This window comes from Urocampus carinirostris, chromosome 11 (genome assembly GCF_059441175.1).
Source record: "Urocampus carinirostris isolate Australia breed hairy pipefish chromosome 11, RoL_Ucar_1.0, whole genome shotgun sequence".
Taxonomy (NCBI): Eukaryota; Metazoa; Chordata; class Actinopteri; order Syngnathiformes; family Syngnathidae; genus Urocampus; species Urocampus carinirostris.
The window spans coordinates 28294171-28312210 of NC_142359.1; the positions used below are offsets into that span (position 1 = coordinate 28294171).

The 18040-nt window shown below is 42.9% G+C and overlaps 2 protein-coding genes across 2 annotated transcripts in view; both read left to right on the forward strand.

Annotated features, from left to right (window-relative positions):
- LOC148356998 (phospholipid-transporting ATPase ABCA1) overlaps positions 1-18040 on the forward strand; it is a 181764-nt gene that overhangs the window by 88513 nt on the left and 75211 nt on the right. Inside the window, exons 21-26 of the mRNA XM_088347477.1 lie at positions 1661-1800; positions 3349-3486; positions 11285-11461; positions 12388-12467; positions 12509-12593; positions 13286-13488. Of these exons, the coding sequence (XP_088203603.1) occupies positions 1661-1800; positions 3349-3486; positions 11285-11461; positions 12388-12467; positions 12509-12593; positions 13286-13488 (823 nt within the window). The remainder of the gene's footprint in view (positions 1-1660; positions 1801-3348; positions 3487-11284; positions 11462-12387; positions 12468-12508; positions 12594-13285; positions 13489-18040) is intronic.
- Positions 16309-18037, forward strand: LOC148356999 (uncharacterized). The gene has a single exon (XM_088347283.1). It carries the CDS (start codon positions 16667-16669, stop codon positions 18035-18037), a length of 1371 nt encoding a protein of 456 aa, XP_088203409.1. The 5' UTR covers positions 16309-16666.

The following is an 18040-nucleotide window of genomic DNA, read 5'->3' on the forward strand; positions in this document are numbered from 1 at the left end:
CATCTTGCCGTGATGGTGGAGGAAGCGAGCAGACATTATTCTGTCGCTTATGGGTGTCCAGCTGATGAGGGACCTCCGGAGGGCTTTTGGAATGGCAAGAGCCACACCGTAAAGGCCGGTCCGACTCTCTGGGCCACTCCAGATGTAGCAATGGTTGCCAGCTGTTGTTTCACCATTGCCTTGCCATCGTACTTCACAGAGCCCTGCCAGGGTGATGTTATAGCGACAGAGCTCTCGGGACAGCAGGGTGGCAGCTCCGGGGCGAAGGAGTGTCTGGACATTCCAGGTGGCGACACGGGTCTTATGACGGAGGTCGATCCGTACTCGTTGGTCGGGGGCAGGCTGGGGTCCGTTACCGTGTTGGTCAGTCCGGTTTCTTTCTCTGGTCAGTTTCATAACAAAGGGGGTTTCTCCTGGGTGAGTTGTTAGCCCTCCGCAGGATAGTTGGTTGGTGGGGCTGCCACCTCACAGCGTACCGACACGCTGGGGTCTTTGTTTGTCTGGAACCTACCCCAGAGACCGGCCCGCCATGGGTGACCCTACCAGGAGCAAACTCCCGACGGTATAGCTCTCCAGGGTCACTGGAACACGCAAGCCCCCTCGCCGCATCAAGGCCAGACCCATCCGAAATAATCGGTAAATGCGAGTCAGCCGGTGTCAAGGGGCGGTGCAAGCTGGGCGCCATGGCAACCGTGCAGAACCTGACATATGTACCCTCAAGATCTTGACTTGATTGTGGTAGTATTGTTAAATGTTTTTATGTGCTAATGGCAAGTAGGCCAAGATAAAAAATAATATTTTGCAGTTATTTATATAATAGTTAGGCTACGTTTTCCCTAAAATTACTAATATGCTGCACAACATGTTCTTAGTCGACTGTGGATTATAGATTGTGGCCACAATCGTGTATTTTATTTTGCCATTTCCCCATTCCGCCCGCCTCTTAATAAAAGTGCTTTTTGCTGGTCCTCGCTAGCAGCAATATGGGATCGGGAATATAGGATCGCGGTCGCACAAGTGCAGTTCACTTTTTGGTGGGCAGAACGGCAAAAATGAGCCTCCAGGCCTGAAAGAAATGTGCTCCGCGAGGCTCGCTCCCAACAGCAGTAGAACGGAGATATAGGATCATGGTCACAACTGTGCATTCTAGGCCGGCTGCAACGGCATGCTTCTTGACAAAAGTGCCTTCTGTTGGTCCCAATTCGCAACAACACTGGGGGTTAATGGATCGAGGCTGCATGAGTGCAGTTCAAATTTTGGTGGGCAAAAACTGAAATGCATATTGCACTCTTCCAAGCCCAATTTACAGTGATAGGCGAACAGGGGTAATGGATCGCAACCACAATGTACATTTCCATTTGGGCCGGGCAGAATGGCACACTGCCTGATAAATGTGCCCTCTCCTGGTCCCCGCTAGCAGCAATGTGGACTTTGGGATAATGGCCCTACATGTGCAGTTCTTTTTTTAGTGGACAATATAGAAAAAATAGCCACCAGGCCCAACAAAAACCAGCTCTGTCTTTCCCTGCTCACAGCAACATGTGGTTGGAGATGATAAATCTCAGAATATTGTTCAACCCACGATGCACTGAAACCGTGACGTACAAAGAATTAAGTATCGACAGATTACAGTACTTTTTTTGTCCTTTTCTATTCACAGGCTGACTGTGGAGGAACACATCTACTTTTACGGTCGTCTGAAGGGGCGAAGTCGTGCAGAGATGGACGCCGAGATGGAACAGATGATCCTAGACGTCGGCCTGCCTCACAAGAGACGGGAGCTGGCTAAGAACCTGTCAGGTGGGATGCTAACCAAAACAACAGCACTTTGATTTCAAATCATAGAGTAGACCACTGACACTTTCACTTTATGTTGTGGAATAAGGTATTTTTCTGCCCCCCTCGTTTAAGAAATTCGTAAACATTTACGATAGCGTGTTTTTTGTACTGTATTTATTTGCTATGAGTTCCAAGGCTTGCAGTGAAAGGAGAAGCAAAAATGTGATGACCATGGAAACAAGCTTGCGGTTATCTAGTAGTAGTAACCAGGCGACGATAGTGACTCAAAACCGAAGAATAATAATCTTAAAAGTAGGGAGGCGATTAAAACAAGGATATCTTCTGAGAGCATGACAATCCTCGCAAATAGATTGCATCCCGCTGAATCGACCCACCAATCTACTTGCCTGGTCACATTACACCAAAGGTAAATACTTTGTTTTTTTGCTACACGTACAGAGCTACCTAATACTAAGAATCTTCCATATTTTGCCACACCATTTCCGAGCGAATTACATTATACACATTTTGTATGAAAACTAGGAAAATTTAAAAAAAAAAATCTAGCAATGTTAATTTTGACTTCTCTAGATAGTGTTATTGACTTAAATACAATATTGGTTCAGTATATAATCTATGTAGCTTCAAACAAAGAGTGCAATCCTGATGAAGCAATTTCTAATGCTACTAAAAAAAATTTGATTCTGAAATACCATTTTCAATTTTGATAGCTCTGCTTGTATATATATTCATGATGGAATTTAATCATATGTACGTATAGTCCACATAAATAGGATGTAAAAAGATCAGTGTGTATTATTTTGCACCTCCCGTTAAAAATAAAAAAAGTCATTAAAAAACAATTTTGCAAGAAGCAAAACGCGTACAAATACATTTTTAAAATACTTTTAGGTGAAGAAATTAGCATTTATTTTATATAACATTAGCCTTTCCTAAAGGGAAATACCGCAATTGTCTGCAATTTTAGTGCTAAAAGTACCCAAAAATGTCAAAAAGGCTGACCCAAAAATTGAGAAGTTAAAATGGTCACTTTGAGTCTCCGTAATATGTCTTATTCCCTCTGCTTTTGTGTTTTTTGTGCTTTCACTACTCCATACAGTCTTGTGGTCAAATCCTACACACTGCCGCTTTAGAATATGACATTTTGTTATTTTAACATTCTTATCAGGGAAACCAGGGGTTCGGAAAGCATTACCTAAGCATTATCCACAGCAATTTCACTCCAGAACAAAAATAATGTTGAAACTGGAGGTTTACTTTAGTGGCGATGCTCTCATGATTAAGGTTTAAATTTGAGTATGACAATACAATACAATCGAATGTTAACATTTTAATTTACATCATTACATACAGGAAGACAAGTCATTGACTTGCCCATAAGCAGTCTGACTTTTGAATTTGATTAAATCTGCCGTTACCAACGGCGACTAAAATAACTCGCAGCGGGTGATGGCGGACCACCATTCTGATTATGAAGGGAAACTCGGTGTTGACATGCAAACACTCACAGACACAGACAGACTCAGACATGCATATTTTTGTTTCCAGGCGGCATGCAGAGGAAGCTGTCGGTGGCCATCGCCTTTGTAGGAGGATCAAAAGTCGTCATCTTAGACGAGCCCACAGCGGGGGTGGACCCCTACGCCCGCAGGGGGATCTGGGAGCTGCTCCTCAAGTACAAACAAGGTATGCCGCCAGAAGCTTGCGGCCCTTTCAACTTACACCTTTCAAGCCGTGACTGTGAAGCTCTTCCGATCTCAAACGCTCGCTCGTTTTCTGGTAGAATCTTGGTAGAATCTATGCAGTCTTTATAATCAATCCCATATTGTTGGGTTACACATTAGAAAATAGCTGGGGGCCCATCAGTGCCAACATTGTATCCATGCCCCAATGACATTTCTAATATTCAGATTCAGATTCAGATTCAGATATACTTTATTGTCATTCTAGTACACGTGTATACAGAACGAAATGTCGATACATCTGACCCGCACAGTTTCCTTGAATGTACAGATATAAATAAAATGTTGTATTGATTTGGAGTATTGAGTACTAATAATATACTAAATAATTATGGCTATGTATAGTATTTTACAGTAGCGCAAATAGTGCAAGAGGAGCAGCTAACCAGATGTCCAAAAAGGGCAGTCAGGTAAACAGTAACAATAACACTGTAACAATAACGCTGTAAGTACAATAGTGCAGAGAAACAGATGTGCAAGGAGTGGCTAGCTATAAAGAACTGCCAGTAGTGCAAAAAGTCAAACAAAACCAACAGATGTACAGTTTAGCAGCAGCAGTTTAGTTTAATATGATGTGACTTGCTCTATGATTATGTTAAGTGTTGATATTAGTTGCCATTTTGTATGTCTGCCTTGTCTTGGAGAGAGGGAAATATTTCCTTAAGCCGTGTTTTACAGGAACAACGGAACAGAACATACATATAATGGCATTTAGCATCCACACAGGCAGCGACACCACTCAGGAGGTGCAGAAGCACAATGCAAAATACAGATAAGTATCATTGTTTTTACCACGGACAGGGTCCGGTACACGTGGAGTCAGGTATCGAGGCAAAAGTATCTACAATCCCACAGGAAGCAGTTGTGGCTCAAGAGGCAGACGAGGGGTCGGTGATAAAGCAGGGAACTATGGTGGCAGTCCAAGAATGCAGCATGCAATAATCGAGATCCAGAAGGGCAGGCAAGGGTTTGGTACACTGTGATAAACAAGATTGTGACAAGAAGGCTTTAGCATGGTACAATATAGGCAACAAACTAGCACATAGCCGAGAAAATGGAGTGTTCAAATAGTGAGACGGGAGAGGTGTGATTCGAGAGTAATCAGGATAAGTGAGATGAGGAGTGAGGTTGGACTTAGAACCAGGAAGCAAGAGACCAAAAAAGACAAGGGCAAGCGAGAAGGATGGCGAAAAGATGGCATGATTTGAGAAAAGTACCAAAAAGAGCCCTTAAAGAGGTTCTTGTGGGTGAGGTGGATTTTTGGAAATCATTTTTATTTGGGGGTCTTAAAAAGGCAGTGTTTTGTTGAAAAATGCACTTTCTACCTCAAATGTCCCCCCTCACACAAACATCACTAAAATGTCCTCGTTTGTAGGAGAAGGGCTGATCAGCGTACATATGCATATATTCATGTGCTTCTGCAGAAAACTAGAATTCTGCCATTGTATCTACTGCATGACATAGGAGGCATCTATAAGGGGCAAAGTGAGGGGGCTGGGAATCCCCTCCTCTGTATCGATCTCCCAGAAAGAGTCAAGATCGTGCAGAGGATGGAAGACTTGAGGTGCTGAATGTGGAAGGGTGTAGTATGATTAACAGTATGAGAGGTGAGATTGGAAGTTGTTGTTTTTTTTTAAATTTGGATGTATTTGCATTGAGTAAAACTAAGTTGAGAGGGAGTGGTGAGGTGTGTTTTGGCGATATGGTGGGCAGAGTCTCAGTTGCGAGTGCAAGTAGTGCTGGCAAGGTTTAGCTTTATTGGTGAGTGAGATAGTGAAAGAGAAAGTACTACAATGTAATGTGGGTTAAGATGATTTGGGGAAGGAAGATGTAAGTGTGTGTATCGCCCGGATCTTTAGATATGTGAAAAAGAATGGAATAGTTTTATTGAGTGATGTTTCAATGTGTGTTGCAGAGTTTGGGGTGAATTGTCATGTGGTTGTGCTGGGAGATTTGAATGCCAGAGCTGGTGATGTGATGATAGAAGGCGTGATTGGAAGATTTGGTGTCCCTGGAGAGAATGAGAGTGGCGAATGACTGTGTCTGGAGCGGAAGTTAATGGTAGGAAATAGCATGTTTAGGAAGAAGAATGTCAATTAGTACACATGGATTAGAGTAGCAGATGGATGAATGGTGAAGAGAGCATTGATGGATTTTTTTGTTGATCAGTAGGAATGTGTATGGAAGATTTTTGGATGTGAATGTACTGATGGGTAAAGTGGTAGAATGTCTGTCCACTATCTAGTGGAGTTAAAATTGAGAGGGTGTGGTAAGTGGCAGCGTTATGAAAAGAAAGTGCATGCGAGAGAAGAAGTGAAGATAAGTGAGTTGAAAAAGCATGCGAAGATGGGTGAGTATGAGGGAAGAGTTAGGGAGTGTTTTCAGATGGCGAGGGAGAGTTATCTAGAAATGGAAACTAAAATGTCTGAAGTTAGCTTGAAGCACAGTTGAGGCATGTAGAATGCTCAAGGTTGTCGGAGGTGTAAGAAGGGTAGTGAGTGGTGGAATGAGATTGTGATAGCAGCAGTTGTGGAAAATAGAAAGGAATTTTAGGAATGGTTGCAGGGTGATGATCAGGAAATATATGATAATTATAAAATGACAAGAAATTGTGAGTGGTAAAGATGCGAAAAAGGCAGCAAATGACAGATGGGCAGGAAGTTGACTGAGAGTTTTGAGGATAACAGGGATGTTTTGGACGAAAGTGAAGATGCTAAGAAGGGGGAGACAGGTAGGGAGGAGAGTGTGAAAGATAAGAATGGCATGTTTACTTCTTTTCTATGGCTTATGAATGACCTACATTTCACGTTAACAATATCCGTGTATTATTTTTTACTGCAACGTCTGTTGCTGCCTGGTCATTATGGAAGGGGTATTACCTTATGTGTGATCCTTTCTCAAGGTTTCTTCATTTACCTCATGTTGAGGTTTGGATTTTTTCCTTGCCCTCATGTAGGTTTTAGCTCCAGGGATGATGTAATCTGCTATTTGCAGAAATATGTGGTCTCTGCAGCCCTTTGAGACTCCTTGTGATAGTTTGGTGAATCAAATGGTAGGAAGATTGTGAGGAAGGAGGTGGAAGCAGCAGTTGGGTCAATGAATGAAGATTCAGATTCAGATTCAGATTCAGATCTACTTTATTGTCATTCTAGTACACGTGTATACAGAACGAAATGTCGATGCATCTGACCCCCACAGTTTCCTTGAATGTACAGATATAAATAATGTTGTATTGTATTTTGGCTACGTATAGTATTTTACCATAGTGCCGATAGTGCAAGAAGAGTAGCTAACCAGATGTGCAAAATGGGCAGTCAGGTTAACAAGTCAGGTACACAGTAACATTAACACTGTAACAATAACGCTGTAATTACATGCAGATGAAGAGAAGGCTGCTTGGTTGGATGGATCTATGGTAGAGCATATCAGAAGATGTGTTGAATCTGTGATAGTGTGGCTTGTAAGGTTGTTGAATGTATGTTTCGTGCTTGGAGTGGTACCAGGGGACTGGCGTAGTGCATGTGTGGTTTCCTGATACCAAGGGAAAAGTGACAGGCTGGTGTGTAGAAAAAACATATGACAGGATAGATTGCGAGGCATTGTGGCGTGAGGTGAGGATATACGGGGTTGGTAGCAGGTTGCTGCTTGCTGTGCAAAGCTTATATGAGGATAGTAGAGCTTGTATGAGAGTGGGTAGTGAAGTCAGCAAGTGGTTTCCGGTAAGAGTGGCTTTGAGGCCAGGGTGTGTAATGTCACCTTGGCTGTTCAATCTATATACGGTTGAAGTGGTGCATGTAAGAGCAGGATGAGCAGGTATAGTGTTTGAGGGTAGGTTGCATGTAAATCAGCTGTTCTTTGCAGATTACATTGCTTTGGTGGCTGACTCTGCAGGACTGAGTGATTTGGTAGTGGAGTTTGATAGAGTGTGTAAGAGAAGGAAGCTGAAGGTGAATGCAGACAATTGTAAGGTAATTAGGTGTTTCGAACGGTGGTGAGGTAGGTGGATTACAGATTTTGTTTAGTGGTGTAAAGTTGCAGGAGGTTGATGGTTTTATCCATCCATCCATTATCTGCACCGCTTATCCTCAGTAGGGTCGCGGTGGCGCTGGCGCCCATCCCAGCTATCTTTGGGAAGTGGGCAAGGGACACCCTGAACTGATTGCCAGGCAGTCGCAGGACACACAGGGACAGACAATTTGCTCGCTCATTCACACCTAGTGACAATTTGGACCGGCCAATTAACCTGACATGCATGTTTTTGGAATGTGGGAGGAAACCGGAGCGCCCAGGCGAAAACCACGAAAAAACGGGGAGAACATGCAAACTCCACACGGGAGGTTCAATCTCATTGCCTCAGAACTGTGCCGCACACGCACTAACCACTGCGCCGCTGTGCTGCCCATGGTTTTATGTGTTATGTAAAAAGTAATATTTGTTTTTTTGTTTTTTTTTGCACCAACACACATTTTCAGATTTTTTTGGGGGGTTTTATCCATCTGCTATCATATTTTCCTCTTTCTCCAGGTTTTGTCCGTACGGTAGGGCCAGAGTTCTTGTGAAAGTCCGCACATTTCTCCGGGCTGCCTAAAAATGACGTACGGCTTGCTTTGTGTTTTCATAATCTTTCATAAACGTCGTTCGGATCTGAATTCGTGAACCATTGATAAACAATTTTTAAGCTGTCCATCAGGATACGTTGTCAATTAAATAATCATAGGGATAGGTGTAGTTTTGTCCATCAAACTTGAAGAGAAACGGACTTAGTTCTGTGTATTAGGGGGGTATAGAGAGACAAGTGTAGTTCTGTCCATAAGAAGACATTGTTACTGCAATAAACAAGGGGTATATTTCTTCTTTTTTGTACTGTATGTAGCTTGTATTGGTACTCCAATGCTCCCAGGGGCCTCAGTCCTTTTTTTGGTATTCTGTCTGTAACTTATCCATGCATCCAAGTAGCAAAAGGGCACTACTCTACACACAAGGTGCCCGTTAGTGTTGTCATTTATTGCTGTGTGCATGTGTTAAGTGTCGTTGCTTGTGTCGATTTAATTTGCAGTTGTACAGTGGCTAGCGAAAATATGCACCTGAACAAACAGCATTATCAAGCATTATGACAGCATTATAAAGAACATACTTGAACATACACAACAACAGCTGGCATTGACATGAGAAATGATACTTGACATATGCAAACAGCAATGAATACAACACAAACAAATGCCACAACAGATCCTCAAACTACATATCAGCAGAATTTAGTATGTGTGTCCTTTACAAGTGCACATATATCGCGGGACCTGACCTTAACACAAGTAACGACATTTGATATACGCACAAAGCAACGACAAGCGAGAATAACAGATGACACGTGACACAGTCAAACTACACGTTGGCAATGTTTTAGCACCAATGGAACCCTGTGAAAACAAAGCTATAATTATTCTTTTTCTTTTCATGCTATCGGGAATAAGATTTCAAATTATATTTTTCTGCTCCTGTTTTTGACACGTAATGGAGCAATACAAAGGCGCGACAGTGAGTGCAATGACAAAGGCGGCAGGAGTTTCCTTTCACACCGTAGCACACCTTGAGTTCATTAACACATTTCTCCAACATAAGACTGTGACATTTCTGCTAAAAATATAAATTTGTTGTGAAGAAAAAAGTTCTTCTTCATTCTCTTATGCAAGAACAACTCCATTATAGTAATTAAATTCAGTATAGTTTAAATGTTACCATTGTTTTTTTAAGTATCCATTTGCTCTTCTATCTCACAAGTGCCAATTTATCTCCTTACTTTTTTACTGGTCTGGCTGATTGCTTATGTCTTAGAACTTCGTCACACAGTCAATTTTGGATTATAGGCTACCGTTTATATTTCAGATAACTGTGTGGAATCGATCCTAGATTGCTCAATCAAAAAATGCAAGGGGACTCTAGATACATTATTATGAACGGGGTAGATAATCAAATAGACATTAAAAGTAAATCTATGACGATTCAACAATTTTTAAATGTTACACTTGCTCTGGCCCAAAGGCGCTTGGAGATATAAGCAATCAATCTTAGTTTGTTAGATCCCAAACAGTAAAGAGATTAAAAATACAGACACCTCCTCTAATTTGCGTTTCAATTATCACCGGCTCACTCCTTAACAGGAAAAGGAATAATAATTAGGAAAAAGTATCAAATTAAAAGAAAAAGTTGGATGAAAAAACAACGGATGCATTTGCAGCAAAGATTCACGCCACGAGATCTCCGATGCCAATTCATATCATAGCGTCTTTCATCCTGTATTTTGTGTGAGAGGACACCTGCTCTGCGTTCGCTGCATCTCGCTGAGAATTTGTTTCCCACACAGTAGCACAGTAGTCGTTTCACATGAGCGATACATCAATCTCTCTTTCTGGTTTGCTCTCTCAGTCCTGCCAGTCGGCAAAGCATTGATCAAATCGCACTCCACCCAAGAGGACTATTTCTCTCTTTCTCTCTCTCTCTCTCTCTCTCTCTCTCTCTCTCTCTCTCTCTCTCTCTCTCTCTCTCTCTCTCTCTTTCTCTTTCTCTTTCTCTCTTTCCCTTTCTCTTTTTCTTCCTCTTTCTCTTTCTCTCTCTCTCTCTCGCTCTCCCTCTCTCATTCAGTAAGTCAGCAAGTCTGCTCTAATGAAGGCCACCAAAAAAAGGAAAGAAGGTGCGACAATATTTGACGGATTTTCATTTTTCATGAGAGGTCCTGGTCCCCATTAACCGTGAAAACTAAAGGATCCTGTACATTTGTGAGAGGAATGAGCAAATGGATAGTAGAATTAAACAATGACAGCTTAGAACTTCTGACAAACTCTAATAAGATTTAAAATACATTTGTGAGATGGATAAACAAATGTATGATCAAATAAAGCAACGTCGATATACTAATACCGAGTGTTACACTTGCTCTGGCCAAAGGGCCCTTAGGGACATGAGCAATCAATCACAGATTGCTCAATCACAAACAGAGAAGAGAGTGAAGGTAAATGTGTGTGGTCGGAGGGCAATGGAACCTGAGAATTTCTGAGCGTTACACTTTCTATGACCCAAAGATCCTTTAAGACAGGGGTGGCGAACCCGGTCCTCAAGAGCCGCATGTCCTGCATGTTTTTGGAGTTGCTCTGCTCATTACAGGTGAGTCCAATCACCTGGGTCATTATCAAGGTCCCACACCGCGTGATAACAAACTTCAAATTTGCATCACTTGAGTTGGGGAAGAGAAACCTCCAAAACATGCAGGACATGTGGCTCTTGAGGACCAGGTTGGCCACCCCTGCTTTAAGACATCAGCAGTCGATTTCAGATGACCTTAATCACAAACAATAAAGATATCTCAAATTTATTGTATACATGTAGGTATTGATTACCTATGTTGTATAAGTGAGGGAGAGAAGGGGGTTATATGGATAGTTCAGGTAAAAAGCATCATGACTTTTTTCTCAATTTCGTGATTGAAGTCATTTTCCAGTACGGTGCCGGAATAATTTTCCATCAAATGACTCATCAATAAGTCTTCAACCCTGCAATGCTAATAAAATGATGTTGCTCCCTCCGTCTGATGCCTCTCTCTCTCCAAGTAGAAGTGGAGCCAAAAATAAAATGCCTGTTGCATGGTAACCTCAGTCTCCGTTCAAATGTTTAATTCACGCCAACGCGCAGCGGCCTGCTTTGTTGCCATGAAGATAAGCTGTTGTATTAAACAACAATACTCTCCTCAGGTCGCACCATCATTCTGTCAACGCACCACATGGACGAAGCCGACATCTTGGGGGATCGCATCGCCATTATTGCTCACGGCAGAATGTGCTGCTGCGGCTCTTCGCTGTTCCTTAAGAAACGCTTCGGTACTGGTTACTACCTAACGCTGGTCAAGGTACACCACTCTAAAAACATCAGTATTCTGATGAGAAAAAGTATTTCAAACAAGCATATTAATACATTTAGGACCTAAATCCGACTGCAAGTTATTTCCGATTGTTCATGCATATACAGAATTCAGAATAGAATAGAGTATGCGATACATGGGCCCAACATCGGAGTAAAAGAAACATGGCCAGACAATGATACTGGCACCACCATGCTTCACTGTTTTCAATGTGTACTGAAGTTTGAATTCAGAGTTTGGGGGTCATCTCACACACAGTCTGTGGCCACTGGACCCAAAAAGGACGATTTTACTTTCATCACGACGCTCCTGAGGATAAGTGGTGCAGATAATATATTATATAATCATATATATATATATATATATATATATATATAAAAAATGTGTGTGTATGTATATATATTTAGATGCATGTATATATATATATATATATATATATATAGGGCAGCACGGTGGAGCGGTGGTTAGCGCGTGTGCGGCACAGATCATGGGTTCAAATCCAGCTACCAACTTTCCTGTGCGGAGTTTGCATGTTCTCTCCGTGCTTGCGTGGGTTTCCTCCAGGCACTACGGTCTCCTCCCACATGCAAAAACATGCATGTCAGGTTAATTGGCTGGTCAAAATTGTCCCTAGGTGTGAATGAGCCAGCGAGTTGTCTGTCCCTGTGTGCCCTGCGACTGGCTGGCAACCGGTTCAGGGTGTCCCCTGCCCACTGCCCGGAGATGGCTGGGATGGGCTCCAGCACCCCCGCGGCCCTACTGAGAATAAGCGATGCAGATAATGGATGGATGTATATATATATATATATATATATATATATATATATATATAATCTTTAAAAATCTGGATACTTTTGACCGGTATATCGTGGCCATCATTAATCCAGATCAAAGTGATCGCATTTGGCACGTTCAACTTTAATTACTGCCATTAAGTGGAAAACGTGGCCGCAGTTACTCAGTTAGCTAAAGTTCAGACTTGTCTTGGAGGAGTCGCCGTTCATCATTCTAAGTGGGCGAGTACTCTCTGCCTCTAATCCGATTGCTTCTCCGGTAGGAGCGCCGCCGTCCGTCGAAGAACCGTAGCATCCCACAGCATGCCAACATGGAAAGTTCCACTTATGAGGAAGTCCGTGCTACAGGTAGAAGATCAGCATTATTTATTGTTCCTTATTCTGTAATCCTTCACTACTTCACGTTTTTGTATTTTGCGGCCTCATTGTTGAATAATATTCTGCAAACCTTTATCCAATATTGGGTATTACTGTGAGTTTGGTAGCGCCGAGCACATTTTTATCGGGACTTGTGGCTCCTTTTATCCATTACTGTATTGCTACCTAAAATTAACTTCACCTGTCTGGCCCATATCTATTTTCCCCAATCCCGTAATGCTGCAAGTAGGGACCGGCAGAGAGCATTTTTGTTAGGCCTGGTGATTTGTTTTTTCGCTGTTATTTCTGCCTAAATGAACTGCTCTTGTGCAGCCACGATCCAACATGAAATTTTTGCTCACCGAAGACAAACCGCACTGTTTTGGACGCAAATTCATGTCATGCATCATAGGTCTTTTTTTCCTTTCTTTCTACCTAAAATGAGCAATATCTGTGTAGCCACGACCAATTATCCCCCGTTGACTATTGCGGAGCCAGCAGTGTACATGTTAAAAATGGTGAGTGAACAGTAGTAACAGTATCCCATTAGTTGGGATGAACGAGGGATTACAGTAGTGACTAAGATATAGTTCTAAGCTCAACAGCAATAATAATTAATAGTAATAAACCTTGATAAAAATGTATCAATAGATTTTGGAGACTTTTGTTTCATGTTTGAGCAGATTTGACTGGGTTGAGCAAATTGGTGCGCCGCAACGTCCCACAAGCGCTCTTCCTGGAGCGCATGGGGCAGGAGATCACTTATGTCCTACCCTATGACGGCGCCCATGACGGCACATTTGCCCGGCTCTTCTGCGAACTTGATCAGGCCATGGGAGATTTGGGTCTAGCAAGCTACGGCATCTCGGACACTACACTGGAAGAGGTATGGCCAATTTTGTGATTTGTGAATCAATGCACAATGTTAATAAGGATTTAGATGCTACACCACTAAGTTGTCGATGGGGCATATAGTAATAGATATATTCTGTGTAATGGGTGCGCTATGATACTGGCGTGTTGTAATACTGGGCTCAAGCAATGTTGATGCTAGGTATTCAGGCTGAAATATTCACGGTTTCACAGATTTTGTTTTCTGTCCGGAAGAGTGCACAACTTCAAACAGACGTTCACTGATGGGATATTCTTGGGAATGCCATCAATCTTCAAATATGGTTCACAGCTGTTAAGAACTCAAAATTACGATTGTAATATATTCTTCTCCATCCAGATAATCTTGAAGGCAATATTTTTGGGCAATGTATCGAAAGGTATTGCAGACAAGAACCTATGGAATTTAAATTATAGGATGGACAGACAATGGGTATTACGTTTTGGGGAGGCGGACACAAGCGTACACGAGCTGAGTGCTAAGAAATTATTGGGTGCAAAGGTAATCAACAAAAAGCGCGCAGCACATGCGAGGAAGGAAAAAAACACAAAATAGAATCCAGAGAAAACTTACCATTAGACAACTTGAGAAAACCAGGATTGATCAAAAACAGTATCAAGTGGTCGAGAAAGATATGCAGTCAGGAACATAAAAAAGGCAAGCAACAATCCGACAGATTCTGCCATTGGCACGGACCTTAAATTCCCTTCTCCTGATGAGTCAGTTGAGGAAATAATTAACAGGTTTCAGGTATTTCTATTTGTTGGTGCCCTTGTGGGATGGAGATGTACTAGATCTTGACTGGGACTTGAAACTTGCAATAAACAACATAAAATAATAGCTTCACTGCAAGCTAGCAATCATATATGACCAAAAATCTGGGAAGGTGAGCTTTTTATCACAGAAATTTTAGTCATAAAATCTCACAGCTAGTAATCCTTAATAAACCTGGTACATATTTTGGCCTGTGAATTGTAAACATAGCATTCAAAGTGGTCAAAACTGTTAAAACAATATTGTTTTCCTTCACAATAAACATGGGTGAATCTTTTCTAAAACAAGGTTCTTAGGGCCAGTTTATTAGTTACCAAGAAACGCTCGTATGATTGACAATCGAGTAAAATAACCATGAAAGACCAGACCTACTATCCTTCAACAATCATAGAAATATGTATGACAATGTGATATAAACCCTTGGCATACTATGAATAAATTGCCGACAACAATTTTGAGTTTTAGAACTTCAAGTTTTTGAAATAATTATGAATAATCGACCCGGTTTTTGGAATAAGAAATGCAGGCAGAAACACATACCTTTTCCTTAGCAACCGCCATGTTATTCAACATGCTGCACAAAATGACGTATTTATCCCAGTCACCTAAAAGAAAAGTGATACTGACCTAAAATCATGTCAGAACTGTAAAGGGACGCCAGTGAACATTTCATCAGCCTTACTCTCCAAAACCAAATCACATTTACGACCTTACATTTTTGCTCATAACTTTTACCTGAAGCTTATCGTAACCGTCAAATTCAATTCATGAATTTCTTAACAGTAAATGACCTGGACAATAATGGAACTCCTTACACCGCTTGAAACCGAAATGGAACTCAATGAAACCAGTTATTGCTGTGTTGAATGTTTTTGACTCTACTGGTTCAATTTGAAGTCCGTGATGCGAAAATTACTATTAGGATGAGATTCCAATTGATTTCTGGATGAAAACTCCCTGCACCCTCTTTTCTGAAAAGTTTCGGAAAGATCGAGTGAAAAAGAAAACTGTGACAGAAGTCTATCTTTTTGCAGGTGTTTAGCACCGTGTTCACAGAGTGCAAGCCGCAAAGTAAAGAGGGCAGAGTCCAGGTGTGCACTGATAAGTACTGCGTGCTGGAAATTGAGTGCTGATCCTTCAAAAAGTCACTTTTTGGTCTTCAGTCCCCTCTTTCAAAGTCTGGCTGTGTGCAGCTTATGCAAATATAGTCTTCCGTCTCTGCACGCTCAGCGGACAGTCCCACGCACACTTGGTGGAACCACAGATTGCAGCTCCCATCACATTGGACCCAATTTAACTCATCTCCTTCCGGCTCTCTGCACCAGGGAGCGGCGCACAAAGAGTAGTCCTCATCAGAGTCAGAAGTGGACGCGGTGGCGGCAGGTTCTGTCGCTCTGTTTTCGGGGGAGCAGCTCCTCCGGTTTTCTTCACCCCGCTCTCGTCTCCTCTTGGACTTCTTTTTGCAATGCCTCTTGGCTTTCTCAGAGTGCTGTGAATCTGAGCTTTCCTTACGCCGCTTGGTCCGTTTGCTCTGGATGCTCACCGCCTCTTTGTTGTGACTTGACCCTCCGCTCTTTTTGTGGTGTTTCCTGTGCTCTCTCTGTAGCTTGTTGTCATCTTTGCTTTTTCTACAGGGTGATTTCTGAGCTGGCAGGGGAGCCAGTTTGTACAGCAGGTATTTGTAAAGTTGCTCAGTCTCAGGGAGCGTGACTTGAAGTAAGAACCCCTCCACCATTAGATCCTCCAGCTCGGGGCCAAGTGCTTGGACTGGTACACATTGGTGTTCCGTGTAGTAGGCATTATTTTGCAATATTCTTGATCTGTTTTTACCCATCCTGGACAGTCCCTCCAGTAGCCCATCTGTACAGGCCTGCTGAACTCTGTTCTGCCACTGTACCGTCCGCTCAATGAGGAAGCGCAACGCGTCCCCCTCGGGGAGTCGGACCCTGATTCTCTGTAGCGATGCCAGCAGAGGCAAGACCTTGTCCAGGGGAGGCTTCCTTGAACGCTGGCAGTGTTCAGATTAAATCAAGTGGATTTGACAGGGACGAGCAATGTTCGGAAAAACAGTAATGAGCAAGTGCAAGAATGGTGGATTGTCGGAAAGGTTGGGTCAAGTAGCGGATCGTTGAACCCGCAACCTCCGCCTCAAATTGGATTTAACCGCAATGACCGAACGCACAGAACTGATGGCGGGAAGGAGATTGAAGGCTCGTGCACCACCACCTCCTCTTCCGGCTCCTCGTCACATTTTTACAACCAATGTGCCTGATACAAGTAGGGCACTGGTCATGGAATCAAAAGAGAACATCCTGAGACCCACTGTGGATTTTGAGTTAACTTTACCACACGGATACCGGACATATGTAACTGAAGATGGGAGAAAACAGTGCGTTTGATGGTGAACTTTCACGGCACTCAGAAAGCGGTGCTTCGGGTCAACCCATTGCTACCGCTGCAAGCACTGATACCAGCCATCTGTGAAAAGTGCGAGTTTGACCCTACATGCGTGCAGCTCCTTTCAGATGGTGTCAGCCGACAAAAGTTACCTTTGGATCAATCTTTAACACAGTTGGGAATCAAGGAGCTCTACGTTCATGGTCGAAGTCTAGTTCTGCAACCTAAAAGGACTTCTTCTACGCCATCCCTCAACCATTCAGACAGCATCTACTCTAGCTCCAACAGTTTGGACAGGGGGTCTAAGAAAGGCCTTTTAGGTTTTTTCCAGTTTGGCAGGAGGAAATCCAAGGGAGAAATTTCATCTTTAAGCATGGATGACACTCATGATAACATCAGTCATAATGAAGACCAGAGATCTGTACAATCCGCAGTCCAAGATCTCTCCAACAAAGAGGATCCACCAAGTGGCTTGGGCCAGTACAATTCACTCACCAATTCCCCCAAATGTGAATCAAAGAAGAGGCGGGCACCGGCACCACCGGTACCACCGTCACGACGTATAACCTCTTCCATGGCACACAGTAATTTGGAGAGCTATGAGATGGGCACCGGTTCAGAAAGTAAGCAGAAGAAAAGAAAGGCTCCAGCCCCTCCTTCGAATCCAGATTCCATCACTCCGGGCTCCAATGTTGCTCCTTCTGCTCCATCTATCCGAGATAGCCAAGAAAGGGACAAATATTCTCTAGCTTTGCGTACAAAGAGCTCCCAATCAACCACAAACTCTTCCAGCACTGTAAAAAACACAGTGAAACCACAGTCAATGGGGATCAATTCTAAACCTCAAGCTGTTTTTACAGTTCTCCCAATCAGAACCTCACCTACTCCAAGCAGCAGCACTGGTGACAGTCAGGTTCTTCAGGACTCGAGCTCTGAACTCAGCCACAGCCTTGAATCCGATCTTGAGACAGATGACACAGTTTCCCACTATAGTACCCTCACCAACAGTACTTCAAGAACTGAAAGTGGTTCAATATATGGGAAAGATCCTACAGATCCAGATTCTGGTAACAAAATGAAGGGATTGGATTGGAAGGTTAGCAGTCGGATGCAAGAACTGGAAGGTAGGCCTGCTATAAGTCGTCTGTCAAAGAAAGCTGATGAAGTCGAAAACCACCGACAGAGCGAAATGGGAGCAATTGATCACCAAGCGCCACCAAAGCCTCGCCGTTCGGCAGCCTGGGGACATTCTACTCCTCCCTTATTGTACCCTTCACCTGAACATCCAGAAAACAGTGACCCACAGAGCAACATGGAGAATCCGCGGTGTACGTGTCCCACCAAAGATCCACATTCACGCTGGACTGGATGATGA

Bases quoted from the DNA above. Each gene is read 5' to 3' on its own strand.
- LOC148356999 (XM_088347283.1), top strand. From the start codon at position 16,667: ATGGTGAACTTTCACGGCACTCAGAAAGCGGTGCTTCGGGTCAACCCA.